General features: G+C 45.8%; 1 protein-coding gene across 3 annotated transcripts in view; it reads right to left on the bottom strand.

Annotated features, from left to right (window-relative positions):
* The window catches only part of ECRG4 (ECRG4 augurin precursor), a 33,630-nt gene extending 10,290 nt beyond the window's left edge, over positions 1-23,340 (bottom strand). Inside the window, exons 1-2 of one of the 3 annotated variants that reach the window (XM_075917735.2) lie at positions 23,070-23,340; positions 786-910 (exon numbers count right to left, since the gene is read on the bottom strand). In XM_075917735.2, coding sequence (XP_075773850.1) covers positions 786-861 — 76 coding nt within the window. In that variant the 5' untranslated portion in view covers positions 862-910; positions 23,070-23,340. Of the gene's footprint in view, positions 1-785; positions 911-21,507; positions 21,604-22,921; positions 22,974-23,069 lie in introns of those variants that run through there. The other 2 variants (XM_075917754.2, XM_006114567.5) reach the window with 2 other exon arrangements.
* Between the last annotated feature and the right edge of the window lie 1,871 nt (positions 23,341-25,211).

Genomic DNA, 25,211 nt, shown 5'->3' with positions numbered 1-25,211 from the left:
TGCCAATGAATATGTGTGGGTGGAACCAGATTTATTTTTTAACGATAAAGAGAAAAAAATTACCCTTCCCTTATTATTCTCCTTTTTGTTTCAGTTACAGCAGCGCTCTTCTAGATTTCATTGTTTTGTTTTTTTAATGCTGAATATTGCAAAATGACATGGGCAGAGAGGCTAGGAGTTTTTCACCTTCTTCTGCAGCATGGGGCATGGGTCATTTGCAAGTTTAAACTAGAGTAAATGTTAGATTCTCTGGAACTATATGTCTTTAAACCACAGTATGAGGACTTCAATAACCCAGCCTGAGGTTAGGGGTCTATTACAGGACGGGGTGGGTGAGGTTCTGAAGCCTGTGATGTACAGCAGGTCATGCAAGATGATCAAAATGGTCCCTTCTGGTCTTAAAAGTCTCTGAGTCTATAATGTGTGTGGTGTTATCCATAAAAACCCTTCACTTCCAAGTGGGCCCTAAGCAGCTGCAATAAGACTGTTCACACTGTTCTTTCCCACTGAGGTAAATGAGATGGAGGCTTTGACCCAAAGACTGAGGTCAGGATCCAGAGCAGGCCCGAGTGTCACCCTGCTGTACAAAAAGGGAACCCTTTATCCCCAGAATGGGTCTTTAATTATAGGAGAATTCAAAGGCAGGGATAACTGGGTCACTCTCTAGCCCCCTTCCCCACTGAGCACTTCTCTGGGCACATCACCCACTGCAGTGGTGTCTGGGGATCACCCATCTCCCTCTCCCCTGGGTGTTGCTCGCTGCACCAGGTGCACTGCTTACTCACCGGGAGCCAGGCAGACGAGCAGAAGCAGTGTTAGGGCAGCCAGGGGCAGCACCCCCCGGCAGGCTGACAGCAGCATGGTGGCAGGTGACAGCTGGAGAGAGGTAGGTGAAGTGCAGCTCTTCCACCTGCAGGGAACAGACAAGGGCAGCTCAGGAGAGAGCATGGCATAGAACCCGCTGGGCAGGGCTGGACCTGCCGACAGGATGTATCCCCTGGCAGTGATCCAGTCAGTGCATCTCCTTGTGCTCAGCTCCCCCGCTGGGACATGAGCCATGGGGCACCGCTGGCAACAGTACGAGGGTCACCGATCAGCTGCACCCCACGTATTGCACCCCGGGGCCAAAGGAGCTGTGGATTCCTACAGAGCCCTGTAGGGTGCAGCCCCCTACACATTATGCATGTGCAGAGGCAGAGTGCTGCAAAACCAGCTGTAACACATCTTAAGCTTTAGTCATTGCAATTGGTAATATACGAAAAAGAAACTCTGCCATGTTCAATTGGGATGTGCGCTAGAGAGCTACTCATCTGCCTGAGACCCTAACGCATGGAGGCTGTAGCTGAGCACATACTCTCATAGGTATGCAAAAGCATTAACTTTAAAAGTGGACCATAGTGTCCAGCGAAACCCGGTGATGAGGCAGCCAGGGGACATTCTGAACATAAAGCGCTCTCAGCTGTGCCTGTAGCTGTCTCCATCGCTTCATGTGACTCGGCCAACGTTCCAGGCTTCAGAGCAACACACACAGAAAGGTGACAATCCTGGGATCTAATCAAATATCTGGGTTCTCTAAAGCATCTATCGCTGTAGAATCTAAATATCGTGATTTAATTGTTTGTAAAGAGATTTGCGCATTGCTGTAGATATTTCTATGTAACTGTAAACGAATTCAAAAGAGCCTCCCACATAGCAGATCTGTTTAAATAGCCATGTTTATAAAAAGGATGCATACCGGGTGTTAGGACACTTCAAAAAGGCTAAATGATTTCAGATTTGTTCCTTTAACAACTACCTATGGGTGCATCTGCACTGCAGGGCTTAACTCAAAATAATTGAGCTACGTCAACTGCATAGCTTATTTCAAAATTGGGAGCATCTACATGGCACTTATTGTGAAATAGAGCACTCTTCCTCTGACTTCCTTTACTCCTCCTACAATGAGGGTTACAGGAGTTGGACTAAGAAGACCTCCAGCTTGACAGTATTTTCACACTGTTTCGAAATAACTACCTGCTATATAGATGTGGACTAAGTTATTTTGAAATAATGCTAGTCATTTTGAAATAGCGTTGCAGTGTAGACATACCCTATATGAATAAAGTTACTCACAGTGTGTCTACGCTGCACCGTTATTTCGAGATAACTAGCGTTATTTTGAAATAACAATGTGAGCGTCTACACAGCCATTCCGTGATTTCCAGATTATTTGCTTATTCCAAAATAGCTATTTTGAAATAAGGCGTGTGTAGACACTCCACTGCTGCTATTTCGAAACAGCCCCTCACCAGGGCCTTTCTAAGCTAATCCTCCCCAGTGCCTCCTGGCGCTCTAAATCGAGATAACACATCTACTTTAGGGAACCTTGCCTTGGACAAGTTTTCAGGCTTCCCTGCAGTGTAGACGTGCTATTTAGAAATAAACTATTTTGGAATAAATATTCCAGAATAGCTTATTTTAAAATAGCCATGCAGCTTAGATGTACCCTCAGTGAGGAATACCATTGAAAATTAGTTCCTTAGATTACAAATTCCTCAAAATAGGGAGTTTGTCACCTTTATATATATACGAAGTGTTATGAGCTCCATTAGAATTAAGTCATTATGCATTTTAAATTTTGAAATATTAATTCCAAAAGCAGAAAAGTGTAAGCAGTTTGAAATGTGTACTACTACCTGCTGGTCCAAATCACATCTGATATTTCTTTGCAATTATTATAACGTAAAGCAAGCATGCAGTCTGCACAAAAATGCCAGCACACAATGGAGAGATGACTAGATAATAACGTCTGGAAGAAAATACTAAAGTCTGAGTAGGAAATTACAATGTCCAATATATATAGAATCAAAAACAAGGTGAAGAAATGTTGTTATGAGCAAACAATACTTTCCGTTTATATTAGGATCATATCTGAAATCAGACAAAAATGAAGTTAGCTATATTACAGCCATTACTGGATGTACAATTATGCTTTCAGTATTGAATATTTTCTGGACACATTGTAGCTTTTTTTAAATGTCACAAATATGCTAAGATATCTCAGTATTGTTTGTCAGCAGTTCATACAGAATTAGAGATCATGTTACACAAGAAATAGTCATTTAAAAATTGACCCTGTTATAATGTTTCTGTCATTTTTCTACATGAAAAGCCAGATTCTATTTTGATGTAAAATCAGATGGAACCAAATGGTTTTACACCAGATGATCTCTGGCTCTTAGCCCTTTGTTATTTTAAAGGGAACATCGTTACAGTCTGGCATGGAATGCTCTCTGGATCCTAAGTAACTGACATCATCTGATTACTGAGAAAAAAATGATATTAGTCAATGGTCCAAATTAATTCCTGAGGTAATTGCATTGCTCTCAGCAGACTTCCCCAGGCTTAATTTCTCCTTCTGGACCTGAGCCAAAGCTCACCGAAGTCAGTGGATTTTGGATCAGGACCTGCGTGGATCTAAATCCACTTTCTATGCAGGTCCTGGGGCCTGGTCTACACTAGGGCCTAAGTCTGAAATTAGCCCCCCAAGATTGATTTTCTAAGTGACGCATCCATATTAGTCAAGCCATTATTCCAGAATAAGGGGCCGCAGAATTCAAATTCTGTAGTCCTGCTTTTCAGGAGGAATAACACTATTCCTGAACGTGTAAGTCCGAAATAATGTTAGTGTAGACACTCCGGACTAATTCAAACTAATTGGCCTCCGGGAGGCCTCTCACAGCTCCCCAGCGTGCTTCATGAGTGGCTCTGAGTCCAAGGCAGGCCCTGTTAACATGGACGCGCTACCTCGGACTACATTCAATTCTCCCCATAGTGAGGACATGGAACTTCAAATGTGTAAAACTGGATGCCCAAAGTTCCACTTAGTAAATTTGAAATAATCACCTAGTGGAAACATGGCTAGGGTGACATATCACCTACAGATGGTGGATGGTTTTGGGTCTGATCTAAAGTCTATTGACATTATCAATTGACAAATCGCTGCCTAGATTTTCTAATGGACAGTCTTCCAGTTGACTTCACTGGTGTTTGGATGAGGCCCATTGCTCAAAGTGGAGTATTGGAAGGCAACTAATAGTGAAGGCTATGAATCTGTCTCAGAGATCAGGAATTCCATGAATTTACAAGACCTCAGTGACTGCATGAAAATGTGAATAAGGCAGTCCTGGGCAGCAGGGCTCAAGCTTTTGAGCCTCTAATAAAGTACTCCAGCAGGATAGCTGAAGGAGCTCTGGTTCTGGCTTCATCCCGTCCAGTTGGGCTCTGGCTGTGGTAGCACTATAGCTATGATTTATATTTATTGCCTGCATCTTGTCCATGATTTTTAATAAAAATACTTTTGTTAAAATCGTAGTCTTTATACGAGATAATAATGTTTCCTGTCTATTCTCCACCCCTGACCCCGCACACACACCCTGGAATCTTTTGTGTACCACAGTATTCTCTACAAGTTATAGACCAAACACCTTAGTACTTCTATTAGCAGTTTGGAGCTCCATTTTACATTTTCTTTTTTATATTTTAAGTTTGTATTGTTTGCTAGCTGTTGACCAATGAAGCCTATTCAAGCACTTCTATTAAGCAAAACACTGTCTTAAGATCCAAAAGGGTTTCTAGGGAATGAAACTCTGCTACCCCCGTATTAGAAACTTCCTTTAAACAACTGAATTTTGTTGGTCTCCATATTTTACTGTGTTTTGAGGGTTTATACGTGCAGCCCAGTGCCATATGTGCCCACACTCATAACACACATGTCACAGTGCATATCAGCAAATACCAATACTTAGAATCAATGTGTGCACTAATTAATTTAATTGATTACATTCAATCAAGCTTGAATTCAAATGACTAGTTGCAGAGTATGGCAAAGAATACAGAGATGATACACAGAAAATACATTATGTTATGGAGACAAATGATGTAAGAATGAAAGTAACTCTTATTAACAAAACAATGGGTAGTCCTATGGCACCTTACAGACTCACAAATATATATATATACATATATATAATATCATGAGCTTTCATGGGCAAAACCCACTTCCTCAGACAAAAGCTCATGATACCATATATATAAATAAGGCTCTAAGGTGCTACAGGACTACCTGTTGTTGTTTTTTAAAGGTACAGACTAACATGGCTAACCCTTGAGACTTTCAAATATTAACAGTATTGGCTATGGGAAATTGGGACATTATATGTGATTCAGTAACTAATTTGTTAACAAGCTGCAGGCAGACAGGCATACACAGAGCTTGGCATGATGTTTGGTGTTGCTATGCCATATTTCCTTGGAAATCCAGGGGAATACGAATACGAAAGTTTCACCTGTGTACTAAATACATTATTATAGTTCAAGAGGCTGCCTGGAGCAAATGCTATTTCATTTAACTCAGAGAATTTACTGACTCAAGTTCAAGGTTATTGTGTAAAATCATTGCTCTTCAGGTGGAAAATATGGGATACGATGCTCAAGGTTAGATTTAGAACAATATTTTGCTGGGGGAGGTCACTTTTTTTAGGGAACAGATGTTTTTAAGATAAATAAAAAAAAGGAATTGAAAATATATTGCTGCATGCCCTTTCAAAAATGATGGTGAAAAAGGAGATGAGCAATATCCTTCTCTGAGCAATCGTTTACTCTCTGCTTTCCATGCCAATCTATTTTTTCAAGGGACTGACATATTGCCACCCCCTTGTCATGTGTCAATTGCAGCAGGAGGTAATTTCTCGGCTGAGCTGGTGCACACTGTATCATCAAGTCTCTAGTATGTGCTCGCATTGCTGTAAATCTTCAAATGAGTACCCCTCTTTATTGACAGCTCCATGGTGAGGATTTCCCCCGTTTTCTCTTCGCTAGTCCACACAGTATTTGAAAGACGGCACTGGGAGTTCTACTTGATACTGCAGTTCTTCCCAGCAGCTCATTGTCAGCAGCAATAGCAATGGCCATCGGCAGAGATGACTCTGGAGCATGTTTTAGTCCTAGAGGCAGTGGCTTTCATGTCTATGTATAGTACTATGGTTTTTGGTATTGGAGGGATCCTAAAACAACCAGTCAGAAGCCAGTTTTCTATGGTAGCTCACATATACAACGGCTTGCTGAGAGAGTCTCCTGGATTTCTGCTTTGGCCAAGAGGTAGTACAGTAAAACTCCATTAGTCCGGCATCCAATGCTCCGGGACTCCTGATGGTTCGGCACCATCAGGAACCCAGAAGTGCTGGGGCAGCCGGACAGGCTTCCCCCATTCAGCTGCTGCTGAAACTGACCAGCAGCTGAATCGGGGAAGCCAGGAGCAGAGCAGCTGGGGTGCTGCCGGGTTGGTCTCGTAGCGCCACCCCTCGGGGCTGCGGGACCAACCCGGCAGAACCCCAGCTGCTCTGCCCCAGAGGTCCCTGATTCAGCCGCTGCTGAAACAGATCAGCGGCTGATTCCAGGAAGCCCGGGGCAGAGCAGCTGGGGTCTTGTCGGGTTGGTTCCGCAGCGCCGTCCTTTGTCACTGCGGGACCAACCTGGCAGCACCCCAGCTGCTCTATTGCAGGCTTCCCCGATTCAGCTGCTGCTGAAACTGACCAGCAGCGGCTGAATCAGGAGCAGAGCTGGACTATTGTAAGGGGGGGCTATGAGGGGTCTGGGGTGGCATCCCCTCCCACCCCACTCCAGACCCCTCATAGGCCCCCCCCATCTGATAATCCGGCACCCCCTGGGTCCTAAAGGTGCCGGATTATCGGAAGTTTACTGTAGTTGGTTAATAGTTTTTAATCACTGACGCCTACTGACAAGCTAACAGAGCAGTACAGGAGACCCTTGTGATTCACAGAATCGCTATTCATTGTTCCACAGTTTCATGGGGGTTTCCTGTCCCAGAAAGGGTGTGTGTGGTGGGGGCCAGGAGGCCAAGGTGAGTTTCGGGCTGTCATAGGGAACTCGTTGCAGGGGCTGGGAGCCCTGGCCCCCAGAATTTGCGAATTTCGCCATTTGCGGTGGTGCCAGGGTTGCATCCAGCATGAAAGGTGAGGGGTTCCTGTAATGCTAAACTGCCATGCTGACAGGTGCTGATGGCTGCCATGAGGGGGAGTCTCTGATCCAAAGACACTTTCAGACTTAGTTCAAGTCAGCCGATGTGCAAGCTCTCTTTCAGCCACAGTGGAAAATGCAGTTCCTCCCCTTTCTGTAGAAAAAGACTTTTTGAAGGGACTCTCTAAGGCAAATGGCAGATCAGAGCTGGAACTCTTGGGCTGAGGAGTTTCTCTGATGGACAATACAGGGGCTGCATGTGCTGCAGCCAGCAGAGCTGACAGCCTCCACAGGCTCCTGGGCAACATGGGGAGGAGGGGCACACTCCAGCAGCAATTTAAAGGGCCTGGGGGGCCAGAGCCCCGAGCCTCTTTGACTCTCCAGGCCCCAGGGAAATTGCCCCATTGGTCTCTTTTGTTCCCCCCGCTCCTGTCAGCAGACCTGGGGATTCCTGAGCAAGGCAACTGTCTGAGGCTGCTTTGTAAATAAACAAGATAACACCAAGGTTATACCTGACACAGTTCAAGGGACAAGGCTATTTCAGCTGCATAACATATGTGAGCAACACTTCTCCTGCCACATAAAACTGTTACCTATTCTGTGACCTCAATAAACATGGCTGTTTAAGTGAATGGGACTAGACAAGTAAGAAATATCTGTCCCAAACAGCCTTGTATATGTATGTAGGCACCAAAAGATGCAGAGGTGCCCAGTGAGTTCTTCCAAAGTACCTAGGTACCCAAAGAGAGTTAGAAGCAGAGGCATTTTTGAAAATCCCACTAGGCACTTCTATATATCTTTAGGCACCTAAGAATCTTTACAGATCTGGCCCTTGCTCCAATGCAATGCAGGGGTTCATACATTTTCAGCTGTCTGTTTGTAATTTTAAATATAGCTGGTACAAAATAAATGCACCTGCTTTTGGGGTAGAACACTACTGCTATTAAACAGAGAATTATATATGTTCTATTCAGCTAAAATTGCAGAGATAACTTCTGTATTGCTAACCCCAAAACAGTCAAAAATCATAACATTTGGCATAATAACGAGATCTAAAATGTTTGTATTATTTTATTTGCCTTTAATTTTGGAGCCTTTAAAATTCATGATTTCATGCTTTTCTCCATGACTATGAGGGCTAGAAATATACCTTATTTTGAAAAACAGAAACTGAGAGCCTCATACAATCACATGACTCCTGAAATTAGGGGTTTAAGAAAAGCACTGAACATTATGTGATTTACGATAAAAATCACAATATTTGGCAATAATAATTTAGAAGACAAATTGGAATCTGGCCAGAATTCCAGGGGATAACACTTTTCTTCTTGTAAAAAAGCACCAGGGGATTTTTAATGACCTCATTTGATCAGGAACTTGGCAGCACAGTCAAGTGCCCCAATGCCATGCAATCATTATTTTCTGCTAATAAGGGTTTTTACATAATATCCCAACTATATTGCCCCTGTAGCTAGTTTTAGGTTAAATGCCTTTAGCATTCAAAATTGCTTTCTGTAGGTAGTTCCAAGAAAACTGTAGGAGTCATGTTTTTCTTCCAAACCCAAGAAGCAAAAACATTTCAGTGATCAGTCAATTACTCCCAAAACATCCTGACTTTTATACTATTTGCCACTCTCCTGCTACACATATTTTCCTTATAGATGCGGGACAACAAATCCCAAATGCAAAAACCTCACTCTTGGAGATAGTCTGTTTCTGTACAAACTGTGCATCACAGCCTGGTTGTTGCTAATCACTGACCATGAGGTTTGTTGACTTTATACCACAGTTCAGTTCACAACAGGCAGGATCAACAACATTTCTTCTATTAGTGTATTATTTTTCTGTCCATATTCATTGCTCATCACTGGGGCATGTCAGCTTTCTAAGCAATTTTCGCAGTGATTAGACAGTCATTAGAGAGGTTTTTCTGCTTTGCCACAGCTGATGATTTTTGCAACTTCTTTTGTCTGAGCTTGTCAGATACAAACTGAAGCTTATTCACCTATTTGTCCTCCTACTTTGTTCTGTTAATTCTTGGTACTTTGTCATCCTGTTTATGAAAGGAACTGTCTTGCTGTCATATTAAGCACAGTGGAAAGTATATTAGTGCAGCAACATTATCTGGCTACAACTGCTCCCTTTCATTAACTAGCACACCATAAGAGGATACAAATATATTCAACCTCTGAGCATTCCTTCTCTTCAGCTCCTAAATCAAATAAACCTCAAGCAAATATAGCAGGCTTGTGAGCCAAATGTAACAGGAGAGAAGATGGGGTGGGGGAGAATGGAACAGCTTCTGTCTCTGACTTTTCACCGCAAAACTATTGTTTCCAAAGCCTTATTCTTTTGTTGCCTTCTCTTAGGCATGCTCTAGTCAGGCTGCTTACACACAATTTCCTAAGTCCTTCTTTCTGAGTTACTTTTGTCTCTTATTTCAACACTTCCCACATTTTAAAGCTGTTTTATATATGTTACACAACCTTTCCCCACATTAAAAGAACATCATTACAATTGCAAGATTCCAATAGTTAGGAAATGCCAGAATTAAGGTTGCCTGTGCAACCTTAACCTTGTCCCTCCCATATGTATGCATGATGATCCAGTCTTTAATTACATGAGCGGATACTATTCTCCCCCCAGAACTTTTGCCTGAGTGAACAGGATAGATGGTGCTCATTAATGAGCATCTATTTAATGCTCTGTTTTCTCCTGATTCAGTGTATGGCTCAATGGCTTATTTGTGGTTCATACCTCACTCTTAAGATGTTATTATGAATTTCCACCTGGGCTTTTCTACAGGGGTAATTACAATAGTATCTGAGTGCTCCATAAACAATTATTTTATCTGCATAACACTCCTGGATGTTGAGAGGTCGGATTGGTCCCTTTTTTGCAGATGGGACATGGAGATACAGAAAAATTAAAGTAACAAGTGTGTGCTAATAAACATCCAGATCTGATTTTTCATAGTCTTTTCATTGTATAGCACATGATATGGTCAAAGTACAGCTCCCTCCTCCATGCTGCTGAGAATCAGTAGGGTGGGCATTGTGAGCAAAAGACAGACATAAATCCTGCACTGAATTCAAGTGCCTGGACCCATTACAGCTGCAGGAGCCCAGAGGTGCAAGCATAGGGAAAGTCTGCTCAGCCCTGGGTTAAAGGATGTTCTGTGTGGATGGATTCTTTGAAGATTTTACCTACAAAGCTCTCAGGCAGGGCTCGACAACCTTTCAGAAGTGTCATGCCAAGATTTAACTTATTCACTTCTATTTACAGATCTGTGCGCCAGGGGAAGAGGAGCCAGGGGCAGGCTGGGTATGATGATTGTATTTTCTGAACCAGCTGCAGCTAGGGAGAATAGTTTAATTTCAATTATTAAACAGATTAAGCATTTCAACTTTTTCAAGTTTGTTTATCAAAATTCATTTTAAATAAAGTAAAATATTAATTTATGTCCAACACAAAAGGTTTCAATGTTTTCTTTATTTATGGCAGGTGTGAGGAATCTTTTTTGGGTCGGGGAACACTGACCCACAGAAAAATCAGTTGGGGACCACACTAGTGAAAAGCAAAAATACTCCTCCAACCCTCCCCCCCCAACTCTCATGTGGCCCCCAACTGAGACACCTCACTCCTCTGGCGCTCCAGCCTAAAGGGGTGAGGAAAAGGGACAGAAAGGACTGAGGTTCAGGGTTTTCCATAGGCCAGATTTACTTTTCTGGGGTGCTAGAGTTAGTGGATTTTATGGACCCCCCTTAGGCTCTGGAGTGGGACAAAAATGAGGGATCTGGTGTGTGAGACAGGGCTGCCAGTGAGTGGGTAGGGATGGGTGCAGGAGCTGGGAGGGAGGTGGGGTACACAAGGGAGAGAGATTGCGAGGCCTGGGAGGAAGGTGGGGTGCAGAAGCAGGCTGGGAGTAGGATGTCTGAACAGGGGGAGGGAGCAGGAACAAGGGAGGGTGCAGTGTCTGGCCAGGAGGGAGGGTGCAGGAGCAAGGGAGTGTGTCGGAGCAAGCCAGGGGTGTGGAGTCTTGATGGAGGAGGGGAGTGAATGAGGGGGATTGGGGTGTCGGGGTCTGGGCATGAGGAGGGGACACATATTTGGCTTCACATCCCCTTGCAGTGGGGAAAGCCTCGTGCATCACTGCGCTGCCATTCCTCCAGTGGGGTAGGGAGGGAGAGAGAGCTCAGGCCCCCACTGTGCATCGGGAAGCCTGCGCAGCCACAAAGCTGCAGCACCAGCTCTGGCTTCCAGCTCGGAGGGTGCAGGGCAGGGAGGTGAAGAAAGCCCCAACCTTCCCCACCAGACCGGGCTTGCCATGGAAAGTGGCAGAGCGAGCAGCACCATGCACTGCTTCTCCCCCAGTGGGGTGGAGAAGGGGGGGGGGGGAGAGTGGCAGTGCACAGAGCACATGTGCTGAGCCCAAGAGTGTCCTGCCTTGCAGCACCTCAGCCAGGCTACACGCAGCCCCTCCCAGGACTGAAGCGCAGCTCCAAGGCACCAAGGTCTGGTACCTCAGACCTGGCCACCCCCCGCTCCCACCACTGGCAGCGGCAGCGACAGCAGCTGCTGTAACAACAAGCAGCTGCCTGGAGACGGAGGAGGAGGCAGCGCAGCCAGACTGGGTCCCCTAACGTCAGAGGCAGTCCCGCCGGGGGAGGAAGGGGACCACGCTGTGCGCAGTGGGTGAGGCAGCCACAGTGGGTGGCAGGGGCTTGCCAGGACACAAAAAAATGCTCCAGACTCCAGAAACCGCATGCCCAGCAAGCCGCCCAGAGCACCTACATTCTCAGGGGTTGTGGGGGTAGGAAGGCCATTGCTGCTGCGTCCTGCTAGCATGAGCCTGTCCCAGCCAGGGGAAGGGAAATGGCAAGTCAGGAGGAGAGGGGGAGGGCTAGTGTTCCCCGCATGCCAGATCCAGCAGGGAGGCTCGTGTGCCAGTGAAAATCATCTTGTGTGACACTTATGGTACGTGCGCTGTAGATTGCTGTCTGCTGCTCTAGGGCATCTGTGCTGTGCATGTGCAACCAGTGATTTTCCAAAGGATTGGATAACTTGCCTAAGTTTGAGCAAATTTCCACAGGTATGGCAAAGGCGTACATCTGAGACAAAGACTGTCCACCTCACCAGCCGCATTTCCAGCCCCTATTCCAATGCACGGGTGCACTTCAGCGGCCAGTGGGGCCAACAGTGGGTCCTGGGGCAATGTGGGGGGAGGAGAAGGGCTTGGCTCTGCACCCCTGGAAGGCTTGGGCCCTCAGGCAGAAGGGGCAGACCTGAGGGTAGTCAGCCCTTAGCACCACCCAGACCGTGTTGCGCCCCTGCTCCAGTCCTCAAGTGGTGTTCTGGCAGTAATTCAAAAGGGCTCACGGCTCCAGCCACTGCTGATGCTGCAGTAGCAGCAGTGGCAGCTGGGAGCTCCAGGCCCCTTTGAATCTCCATGCCAGGGAGCAATTGCCCCCTTCATCTCCCCTTGTCTGCAGGCCTGACAACAGCCCAAGAAAACGTTGCCAGAATTTTTATCACAAGCCAAACAGCATGTTTTTTCCAAGACTCATTCTCAGAAATGGCTGAACTGGTTTGGCTGCCATTCCCCTCACATCCAGCCTGAGACATACACCCATCATGGAACCTTTCAGCCCACATGGTTAAAGTCTGGCAAAATTGTAAGTAGCTGAAAACAAGAGGTTATACAGCAGGGGTGGGGAATAAAAACCCAGCAGCCTGGAGGGTTAGTCCCCGGAGGGCCACCGCCACTATGTTTACCTCCACAGGTATCAGAGGATCACTGCTCTGGTTGGCCACGAAACACCAGTGATGGCCAATGTGAAGCAGATCAAAACTCAACATTTTGGATTTGTGGGAAGTATTCACATGTTGAAAATTTTGGAGGCAAAAGATGGGGAGGGGGAGGGTACAGGCAGTCCCCGAGTTACGCGGATCCGACTTATGTCGGATCCACAGTTACGAACGGGGCCCGTCTCCCTGGTCTCCAGCAGACCAGGGAGAGGAAGCAAAGAGGCGGAGCACGCGGGCAGCGGACAGCCCAGACGCGTCTGGGCTGTCTGCTGCCCGCGTGTTCCGCCGCTTTGCTCCCTGTCCTCCTGGTCTGCAGACCAGGGGGACGGGGAGCAAAGCAGAGCAAAGCCGCGGAGCCCGAGGGCAGCAGGACAGCCACGGCACATCTGGGCTGTCCCGCTGCCCCCGTGCTCCGCCTCTTTGCTCCAGACACCTGTGGTACAGCAGCTGAGGCGCTGCCGGTTGGTCCTGTAGCGCCGCTCTGGGCGCTACTGGCCCAACCCGGCAGCACCCCAGCTGCTCTGCCCCAGGCGTCCTGATTCAGCCACTGCTGGTCAGTTTCAGCAGCGGCTGAATCAGAACGCCTGGGGCAGAGCAGCTTGGGTGCTGCTGGGTTGGTCCAGGAGCGCCGAGGAGTGGCAGCGCTACTGGACCAACCCAGCAGCGCCCCAGCTGCTCTGCCCCAGGCATCCCCAAGTCAGCCGCTGCTGAAACTGACCAGTGGCTGACTACAGGAAGCCCCTGCCCCGGGCTTCCTGGAATCAGCAGCTGATCAGTTTCAGCAGCAGCTGACTTGGGGATGCCTGGGGTTCTTAAGTTGAATCTGTATGTAAGTCAGAACTGGCATCCAGATTCAGCCGCTGTTGAAACTGATCAGTTTCAGCAGCAGCTGAATCTGGACGCCAGTTCCGACTTACATACAGATTGAATTTAAGAACAAACGTACAGTCCCTATCTTGTACGTAACCCGGGGACTGCCTGTATTTAAAATTGTTGGTTCAGATTTCAGAAATTTCATTTCAGAATATCGCTAGGATCATAAAAGTTGTGTGAAGGTGTCAATGCTTCATTACAACACACACACACACACACACACACAACATTCTGGTCTAAAAAAGATCAGTACCAGTTGCCTTTCATGAGTTCAAAAATAAAATAAAAAGAAACTATTCCAACTATTATCTTATGTCATCTTGTGACAGTACACAATATGTACTGCCATGCCATTTTGTGTGAATGTTTATACATACACACACAATTTAACACAAGATTTTAAAACACCAAAACAAAATTTCCTGAACCAAACTGTTCCAAAATTAAAAGTTTTCATTTCAGGGTTTTTTTTCCCCTAGGTGATGTAATGTAGAAATTGACATGGTATTCTAAAATGTTTTGATGAAAATGGCATTTCCTGTTGAAAAAGAAAGGTTCCACTAAAAATTTCCAATCGGCTCTATTCTCCGATTCTGAGGGCTGGCCCAGTTCTGACACATGTGCTGGTCCCCTCCAGAAAAGGAATTATCAGCTGGGCATTTGCAGGCTAGACTTGAACTGTGCGCCGAAACTGACCCATTATATTTTTTTCTTGTTTACTGGACAATCTAAAAACATCAGCACAATCCTATTTTTAAATGCCACATTAAATGTTAGTAGTCATGCTTATCACTAGCAGTAAAACTCTTTTGAAGAACCTTTACAATAATCATTTTTATGTATGTTCCTAGTTATTACAAATGAAGAGGATGCTGCAGATGGACAGTGAAAGGAAACAAAAAGGCAGGGAATCTTCACACTGACAGTCATTGTTCTCCCCTTTGTGTAGATGTGTTTTATCTGCAAAGTGCTAGTTTGAAAGGCAAGGCAGCTAATGTTCCCTTGTCACATGATAGATGCAGACTGCACAGCACAAACTTCCTCATCCCATCCTGCCAATGTGACTCAAACCGCACCTAGAGGCAGCATCTTGACAGCGTGTGAGTACAGGGTAATTCCAAGGTCTTGCATTCCTTGGCCATTAGGACATGTGAGGTGACACGATCCTAGAGCTTGGGCACCAACCCAAGCCCAGAAGTCAATCCAGCAATGAAACAGCCCTGCAAGGCCAAGTCAGTTAGCAAAGGCCAGTCATGGGCTTCTCTTTGTTATGTAGACATAAACTCAGTTCAGTTCCCAGAGGCTATCAACTCACTTAATAAAGCATTCCAACCTCCAGCAGATCATAATCATTTACAGTCACTACTAATTTAGGGTATGCCTCCACTACAGTGTTATTTTGAAATAGCTTCTTTTGAAATAACGCGTCCGTCTACACACAAAATGCATTTCGAAATAGCGCATCCACACTGAGTGGACTCTGAATTGCATTTAAGGCTGGCCAGAACCAGTTCCAGCAGGGCACCAGGTAGGACTTACTGTGTGGGGCTACTGCCTGAGGTCTGTGCTTAAAGAGACACCCCCCCCCCCCCAGACAGCCAGTTCTCATGTTTCCCTGCTTGCTTGTCTACCTTGCTGAGGGACAGCAAAGCATTTTGTCTCTGCGTGTGCTGGTTGCCTTCACTTATGACACCACAGCACTCTGCAAGTCTGGGCACTCTGGTGCCTCTCTTGGACACGTTGCTGCGAGCCTGGCTGCACTTGCTGCATCCCACCTGTGGGGAGCGGGCCCGCCCCCGGGGCGCACAGCGCATGCGCAGCCCAGCTACAGCCACTGGCGCACAGCCCGGGGCCCGCCCCTAGGGCTCACAGCACAAGTGTGGCCCAGTCCGGCCCGGCTGTCACTGCTGGCGTGCGCACCGGGCTGTGTAGGGACCCATGGCCGTGGGGGAAAGGGATGCCGTGTGCCCCTTACAGCTCCCATCAGGCACCCCCCATCAGTTTGCAACCTGGGCAGCTGCCCGGCTCACCCATGCCTCCGTCCGGCCCTGCTGGGTGGCTGTCAGTATCCAGGAGGCCCTGCAGGAGAGCTTCCACCCTGAGGAGCACTAAGAGCCTCCCTGGTCTGCCCCACTGGTGGCTTGTGCCTCATTCCCTCCTCACATCCTTCCACTTACCCCTCCCTAACCCCCCTTCCTGATGTCAAATAAAATACACGTATTTTCATGAACACAAACGCTCTTTATTTAACAAAACTAGGGAGAGGGGGAATGAAACTGGTGAGACTGGGGAAAGGAGGCAGGAGAGGGGAGGAGAGAGGGGAGGGGGAAACCTGGGAGGAGGGAGCTGGAAGGGGGAAGCAAGGGGAAGAAGGGTAGGGGAAGCTCAGGGTTGGGGGTCTCGCCAGACCAACTTGATTTTCATGCAAACCTGCTCCTGGGTTCGCATGTGGCCTTTGGTGCCCAGGCTGGCAGCTATCCTGCCATAGACGGCCGCATTCCTCCGTCTAGTGTGGAGATCATGGATGTTGGGGGCATCCCGCACAAACCTAAATAAGGTCCATGATCTCCACCCTGGACCAGGAAGGCACCCGCCTTCTCCAGCCCCTGACAGGCTCCTGGGAGCTGGCAGACTGCTCCTGGGGAGCAGTGGAGGGCTGGCTGCCAGTGGCTTGCTGGCTCATGTTTTGGGGCCACTGGGTCAGGGGCAGTGACTGCTGGCTCTGGGCTGGCAGGCTTGAAGCTGGCACAGGCACTGTGGCCTGAGTCTACCCCTTTAAGGGCTCCGGTGAGTGGGGGAGAGAGAGGAGTGTTCTTAGTTGAGGCTGGAGTGATCACAAGGACACCCTAGGAAGGCTGAAAGCCCCCTATTTTGAAATAAGTGTCTATACAGAACTTATTTCAAAATATCTATTTCGATTTTTGCATTATTCCTCGTAGAATGAGGTTTACCAAATTTGAAATAAGCGCTCTGCTGTTTCGAATTTATTTTGAAATAGCGGTTTGGCTGTGTAGATGCCAGGAAAGTTATTTCGAAATAAGGACTGTTTTTTCAAAATAACTTTGCTGTGTAGACATACTCTTAGGGAGGTGAATTTGAACTAGAAGGTATGCCAGAGTCTATTACCATAACTCCTTGTTTTCTTTTTTGGTTTTGGTTAAGCATACCAGTGCACAGTTCATCATCTTCCAGGCCTGTTTATCTTAATTTGCATAAAACTTAGTTTTCTGCTACCTCATATCTTTTTGTGTCTCACATCCATGACACTCCTTCCATTAGAGACCAGTTCTTCTGTTCTTGTTATATGCCAACAATACCTAGTGCCCTTATAATCTAAAAATCCCATTTTTTCCACTAGTCCCTGTGTCACCTAATGGCCACCCTAAAATGACACTGCCTCATAATACATTACTACTAAAGATGCAGTATCTTTAAGTCTAATATGCACTGGCTGAGCTGGGGTAATTGTTTGGAAAATTATATTTTCCTTGCATTGATCTCTTTGTCTTCCAGTTGAGTCCTGATTGTTGTTCAGCAATATGGAAGCCAGTAAACATGCAAGTAAGCACCGTGGGAAGTTACTGTAACATAAAAATAGCACAAGCCTGGTAATAATTGCAAGATAATGCAAGAGAGGCCCCCAATGTGGTGTAAGATTATTTTTGTTCAAGTAATAAGAGGGTTTGGAACCCTTTTTCAAGGATGATCACTTAAAAAAAATCTTTTCTTGCTGATTGCTACAGATTTTCATGTCAAGGCTGTGACAGCGTGTGACATGTAATACAATGCGCTGTTGGTAATCACTTGTAAATTGGAGACAATAAGATAGAATGCTTGAAGCCTATTTTTAGCAGAAGGAAAATTGCAGGAGCTCAAAGCACTCATTCTCTTTGAAGTACACCAAGGTCGAGTGGGACTGCAGTTCCCATAGGGCAACCCTGAGCTGTTGGTGGGGTTTACGTAGCTGTGCTGAAACACTAGCCCCACGGAAGTCTACGGGCGTTTTGCCGTTGATTTGAAAAGAGTTGGGATTTCATGCTGAAATCATTTCATACAGAAATATGTAAGATCACATTGACCTTTCAAAGGCAACATCTCTATTCAAACAGCCCAGCAAATGGTATCAGCGAACTAGTATAACAACCATCTAGGGTAGTGATTCTCAACCAGGATTCTGGGGTCTCCTGGGGAGGCCATGAGCAGGTTTTGTGGAGGGTGCCAAGCAGGGCCAGCATTAGACTAGCCGAGGCCAGAAAGCCAAAGCCGCACTGAACAGGGCTGAAGGCTGGGATCTAAGCCTTGCCATGTGGGGCTGAAGCCAAAGTCTGATCAGTATAGCTTTATGGGCAAGGGTGCCATTTTGGGAAAGCAGAGGGAGAGCAGCAGCCCTGTATACCAGCTTGCTGCTTGCTTTTCTTCCTGTTCCCCTTATGATAAGGAGCGAGGGGAAACTACACAGCTTGTGTGCATGCCTCTCACTCCTGGCCGGTGAAAGGAGCCAGTAATTCACGGAATCCAAATACTTTCCCCTCGCTCCCTGATAATTAAAGGAACGGGAAGAAAAGCAAGTCGCATCCCGGTGCATACAGCTGCTGCCTCCTCCCCCCACTCTCCCGAAATGGCTCCCTTGTTCATAGGGGCCCCTTGTGTAGGGGGTCCCTTGCAATTTTATAGCTTTTATAGGCAGATAGCCAGTTGTGACACAAGTGGACCATGGAGTTTTTATAGCACATTGGTGGTGATTCCAGGAGGAGAATGGCTCAGAAAGAAAAAAGTTGCGAACAAACCCCGCAACGCCACAGGCCGGACGTAGAGCACCTCCGTTCCCTCTCAGAAGCACCCGGTGCTAGCTGGCCGCCCGTGAGGACTGCGCTTGTGTCCTTTAAAAGATGGCTCCTGCAGCAAGGAAGGGTGGGACATCTGACAGGGGCAAGATGGAGCCCCTGGATGCCAGAGCGAGGGGAGGACCCACCAAGGTGGGGGTCTCTTGGCCTAGGGAGCGTGGCCATTCGGAAAGGAGCCAGCTATGCCAGACGGAATCTTGCTTCTAAGGGGATGGTCCTCGGGACAAGCCCTTGTGAAGGAGGAGGTCAGAGGGTAGGAAGCGGCCCAGGCCAGGGTGACGTGGAACCTGTGGGTTAGTGAGTTGCGGGGTACATCCCCACCAACCGAGCAGAAGATCAGTGGCTCTGCTCTTAGGGTCCTGGGTCGAGACCTGGAGTGAGAGAGCACCCAGGTCTCCCTACCCCCCTCGCACTGTGGAGGTAAGCCTCCGGGGAAATTAATCCAAGCCAGGGCTAAAAGACTAGCCGTGCTTGCGAGTGACTTATTACCGGGTAGATAAGGACGTGGGTAGCCGACCCACGGTGGGAGGGGTTTGGGACTATCACCTGCCCGTTCAGGTGATGAGGCTTCGGGGTGTCTGAATGAGCACAGATAGAGGTACCGCCCCCACCTTGGAGACTGGGACAGAGGTGTAGGGGAACTCATTGGAAGGGAAGAGAGGTTTAGGGCAGGGGATCAGGCCAGCCCAGGGCAGTCAGAACCATGCAACCTGACCACTGGCTGCTTCCTGGCATCAGCCTGGGATGACAGGGGCTATGTGGCTTGCCTACCGGGTGCTCCTGGAACTGAGGACTTACTACCCCCATGGTAATTCGTGAGTATAACTGTACCTGCTCTCACACTCCTCCCCTTCTGTTTGATGAGAAACAATCTAATTCCACACACATCCCATTGTCCTGGCACAACCAAACCCTGACCTTTTTTAAGTGATGGTAAAAGAAAGCTACATAGCAAATGTGGTGGTCCTAGCTTTTACCATGTAGGAGGAGTTCTTGAACAAACAGACTCACAGAAGGATAGACGGACACACAGACACACAAACTCTCTCAAACATATAGTGGATAATGAATGTCACTGGGCGATACTAGGGTCCCTTTCTGACCTGCCCGGGGCTCCTCATTACCTAAATCTAGATTCCTGTACTAACACACTGTACACTACTTTACAGTCAACAAGTTTCAGCATCTCTCCTCAGACAGTGCTTTCAGAGACTGCTGACAGCCTTAAAATAATCAGTATAGATACCAGTTCTTTGCATATCAGCACTAGGAGATTAGGAATTAGTCAAGAAGACTAGCCGACAGAGCCAGGCTGAAAGTTATGCAGCGGGGTACTGAGGAAATCTGAAGATGCCAAATAATAGAACAGTAGAGAAAAGAAATTTTACTAGTTAGAAGATGCAGTTTGAAAAATTTATGACTTGGTTGCTTCCAATAGCAGGGGATTGATTTAATGACCTAGGAGGTCCCTTCCAGTCCTATGGTCCTAAATTACACCAAAATTGCATTGCCACAGGAATTTTCATGAAGATACGAAGTTCAGTTGAATGTTGAACTCTTCGGAGGGGCCATGAAATAGGTGCACTAAAAATAATGAATATCAGATCAAAGTGCAGTCCCCTTTAGGTAATTATCCTATCTATCATTAGGTTTTGGCAGTAAGTCATGTATAGCACAGTGTGAAAGTGCCCCTAGCATTCAGCCTCTATGCAAGAAATCTTCTTAGTATTTCTCAAGGAGAAATGTTTCCCCTTTTACATCACGCTGCTAGATTAGCCATTCCCTAGTGTTGGAAAAAAGAGGCAAAGCTAGATCTTTTTGGATGGGCCTTTAAATAAGTTTGCTAAAATCTGCTTTGCCCAGAAATGATAAGTGGAGAATTCTAATATAAAAGCATAGCAGAACTGTTAAATGTTTGAATGAAAAGAACACACAGATAAAACTATGTGGAGTTGAGTAGAGACTTTAGAAAGATAATTGACCTATATACAAAGCTTTCCTGCCAACGTTGTCTGGTGCTACTTTTTCTGATTTTGACTTTTGCTATTAATTTAAATTTCAGACGAGAGAAGTCAGCAGGGGCTAAAATACCAGACATTAAAGGAGGCTCCATTAAATCAATCCTGTCACATTAGTGCATATGCAATTATTACTGAATGTAGTACAAAGATCTACCATTTCCCTCAAATGAATTAAAAGTTCAAATAGTCAAAAAACTTACTTAAATATCAGTTGCTAATGCTGGCAAGACTACAGAACATGAAAACAAAGCATTCCTCTTTCCGTAGAAAGATAAACATTTGAAATTTCTTGGTAGACTCACACATTTCATGTCAAAAGGTCTCTGAAACCTTTTGACATGAAAGGTTGGTGTCTGTAGGCGAACCACTTCTTGGCCTGTTACAGCAGTATCTCATTAATACACATTGCACCTTCATTTTCTACATGGATATCCTAATGTCCTTCTCACACACACCAGTGCTGGATTAAGACATGCTGAGGCCCTAAACTATGTCAAGTGTAAGAGATCCCATAGCAGAAAGAAAGAAAGAAAGAAAGAAAGAAAGAAAGAAAGAAAGAAAGAAAGAAAGAAAGAAAGAAAGAAAGAAAGAAAGAAAGAAAGAAAGAAAGAAAGAAAGAAAGAAAGAAAGAAAGAAAGAAAGAAAGAAAGAAAAAGAATTTTAGTTGTTATTTTCCATTTGGGGCCCCTTTATGCACACTAAAGGACATATAAGGCTTTCTTACTACACACCCCAAACTTAAAAAAAGAGCAAAAGGGAGGCGGCAGAGTTGTTTCTGCAGAGTAAGGATTTTTCTAGCACTAAAAGCCAGATTTTGATAAGAGGTCGCCTCTTAACAAGACAACCAAAGAGAGGCACGGGGTGAAATTCTGATCCCATGAAGTTAATCAACCTTTTACCACTGATCTCTATGGAGCCTGGATTTCAGCTCAGATTTTTCATACCGTTTGATGCCCAGCAGCTCCCAGTGAAACCCTTCTGATAAGATTGTTCAAAGAGCTCAGTATCCAGCCAGTGTGCTGAGTGCTTTTGAAAAGCTGGCGGTAAATTCATATCATATGTGGCAGCCCACTCACTGCTTTTTTTTTTTTTTTTTTTTTTGCAATATCTCCAAAAATATTGCTTCTCCGTGTACTCTCTAAAGCAGTATGATCTGTACTTTCTGAAAGTCTGTCACTAATAAACTGAATAAATATGTGATTTCTTTAAAGACATTTCAAAGGAAAACATAATACCAAGTAGGTGTGTGCTTAAAACATTAAAACAGGCCAAGTTCTACACAAAGGGTAAGGACAATTTTTTCCTGTGTCAAAACTTTAATGACACTGTATTACTGCAGCAAATTGTTCACACTAGTTAAATGAGGCGCTTTATACTCTATATGTAGCTGTCAGCATGCAATTGATCACTGAACTAATAAAATGAATATTTATCCCATGCTTCTATTTTACCTTTGCCTCTCAATTTCAAACACAAACCAGAATGCATCCATCCAACAGTCTGAGGAAGTAAAATTGGTGTCTGATATAGCTGTGCTACCACAAGCTCCTCATGGAAACTCGGTTACATGAGCAAACCTGCACTTTAGTTGGTATAATTTATTTTGCTGGGGGTTAGTGGAGTAAGCTATGCCAGCAAAAAACAACAACAGTTTTGTCAGAATAAGCACAGATATCCTAGGATAGCTGCCTCAGCAAAGTGCTCATAGTCTTCCACTTTGTCTCCACAGAATCCAGGAACAAACATTTAAGGGGCACAGACACAAGTCTTTCCGAACAATTAAATAATTCACTCAACTAACTTAACTAACTCAAGCTAACTAGCAATCCACAGAGGTAGACAAACAATGCCGTCAGTTTGCCTTTATGAATCTTAGCAAGAGCTTAGCTATCAAGGTAAGTTTTCTTTCATTAAACATAAAACAAGCCTGGTTCCTTTTTAGACAGTTTAAATTACATTTTCAGTCATTGTCTGTAGTAGAATATAAGACCTCCTTGAGATGTAACATAATAAACCCAGAAGTACATTACTTCAACCCCAGTAGGGGCCCTGCTACAAACTGCACTTGGAGAAAACACTCAGCTTCCACATAAATAAAGGATGTTGTTGTCCTTTTCTTGATGGTTATCCAAAAATGAAGAATACATTGAGAAATGAACTCTGTTACTACCATCCACACTTCTAATATTCTTCAGTGTATTACTCACTGTACGTCAGTGGTAGCAGTTTTAGATATTCACACACTCACACACTGACACACACATGCACACACACGCACACACACACTGACAAACTAGATTTCTGTGAGCAAAGAAAAATATTTACACATTGTGAACCTACAGATAATTGAAGACTAACCTGTTTCCCCTACGGTATCTGTAGTTGTTATCAGAGCAGTTCTAAAGTGTTAGAATAACCTAACCTGGTACTGCCTAAAGAATCCTGACTTTTTTTTAATTTCCTCCCATTTCTACAGAAAACACATACCGGTATTTGATCAGTTTACCTTTAAAATAATACGCTTCCCGGCTCCTTCCCAAATGCCTGACAGAAGAAATGACCTTTTCTGTCACAGAACAAGTTTCTCTTTATTTGAGCATTCCTTGAGGTCTGAAAGTTGGGCAAGAAGTGAGCAGGCAGTGGAGGGAAAGGGTTCCGAATGCTGGGACCACCTGAGTGGTGGAGAAGCAGTATATGAAAGGCACATTTATTCCATTGCTCACAAATTCCAGCCCCTTTGCTGAACGCTTCTACTAAGCATTTTGTGGATCAAGTGTGGAGAATCACATTTCTGCTTACTCAGAAGGAGGCCCTGACTGCCTAGAGAAGGGTGATTGCAAGCAGATGTATTCCTGTGTTCTCATGTAAAAAGAATTCAGTTCTTTTGTGTAGGCTGTATGATGAGCAACAGATTTTAGGGTCTATTTCAATCTTTCTTAATTTCTTGCAGGTGTTAGAAGCATGTATATTCTGCCAGGATAGATGTGATCACTGCATATATCATATTCCTGTGTTTCTGTGTGAGATGGCCTCAGGCCAGGTCTACACTAAGCAAGAAAGTCAACATAAGATACGCAACTTCAGCTACAAGAATCACTTAGCTGGAGTCAATGTGCCTTAAGTCAAATTTCTGCAGCATCCCCATTGCGGAGGTCGACAGGAGAAACTCTCCCATTATCCTTACTCCTCATGACCTCATGGAGTACGGGAGTTAACAGGGGTGCAATCAGTAATTGATTTAACTGGTCCTTACTAGACCCACTAAATCAAACCCTGGAATATTGATCTCTAGATCTTGGGGTAAATGTAGACCTGACCTCATTTACCAGAAGGCACCTACCAAGTTTAGCAGAAGGAGCTGGGGAACAAGGTTTGACCTCCAGCAGTGCAGACGCTACGGTTACTATATGCAGTAATGGATCAAGGAGGTGCTTAGCCCCAGCCTTTTACAAAAGTGAAACAGTGACATCAGAGTACTGCCAAAGTCCTTTTATGGCCAATAATCAAATCAGGAAGTATATTAAGGATGGACATGAATAGTATCACAATATGTTTTCTGAGGCTATGTCTTCACTGCAAGGTTTTTGCACAAAAACAGCGTTTTTTTAATTTCCACCTCAAATGCACTTTTGCTCAAGGAAATCAAGAGTAAAATGGCAGAACAGAGCGCTTTTTCCACCATAAGTAAACCTCCTTTTACGAGGCATAACTCCCTGTTGCGCAAGAGTTCTTGCGCAAGAAACCCCTATGTGAAAAAGCACAAGTGCTCTGATGGCCATTCACAGTATGGACACTCTTATGCACAAAACCACATGGCTTTTGCGATATGCTTTGAGCTATTGATGTGCTCTTGCACAAGATATTTTTGCACAAAAACTCTTGCACATAAGGCTTCTTGTGCAAGAAGAATGTAGTGTAGACATAGCCTGAGAATATACAAGAAACACAGACAGAGCAAATGCCTCTGAATGAATTATCAGCAACAAGGACTGACACTGAGACAGCAGGATCTCAGTGCACAAGCCTTTACTGCTTAAACTATACACTCTATTCTCTCCAGACTGCCTGTAGCGCTCTTGTCAGTCTCTAAGGTTAGTAGGTTTGTGCTGTCACTGTGAAGGAGCCACTCAGCCTGGGTATGCAGACTCAGGTGGGCAGGGCTGGCACTAGCACAGTGACAGTAATACGTGGACATTGCAGCACTGCCAGCCGAGGCAGCCGGCCGACCCCAGAGGACCCAAAATCTCGCGAGGGTCCATGAGGACCTCTTGCGGCAGCATGTGTGCGTCCTGCACGACATGCAGCAGACCCTGGCACAGAAGGTCCAGGAGGACGCTGAGTGGCAGAACTGTGCCTGGGACCAGCTTGTGCAGCAGGGCAACAACATGTGTGCCATCACGCATCAGATGATGACATACCCGGCCGCTGTCCCTGCTCCTTCCTCCCACCCTCCTGCCCCCCCCCGCTGTGTCCATTCCCCTTCCCCCTCAAGCGATGCCTATGCCCTCTCCCCTTGCTATGCCTATGCCCCCTGCCCCTGCCTCCCTGCCATCCCTGACCCCGTCCAGCCCCTCCTCCTGTCCACCTCCCTGTTGTCCCAGGCCACAACCAACCCCAGTTTTGCCAAGGTCCCTGCACCTAAGGTGGC

Source organism: Pelodiscus sinensis, chromosome 1 (genome assembly GCF_052426305.1).
Source record: "Pelodiscus sinensis isolate ZL-2025 chromosome 1, ASM5242630v1, whole genome shotgun sequence".
In the NCBI taxonomy this organism is placed as follows: Eukaryota; Metazoa; Chordata; order Testudines; family Trionychidae; genus Pelodiscus; species Pelodiscus sinensis.
This window is presented reverse-complemented; position numbering and strand designations above follow the sequence as displayed.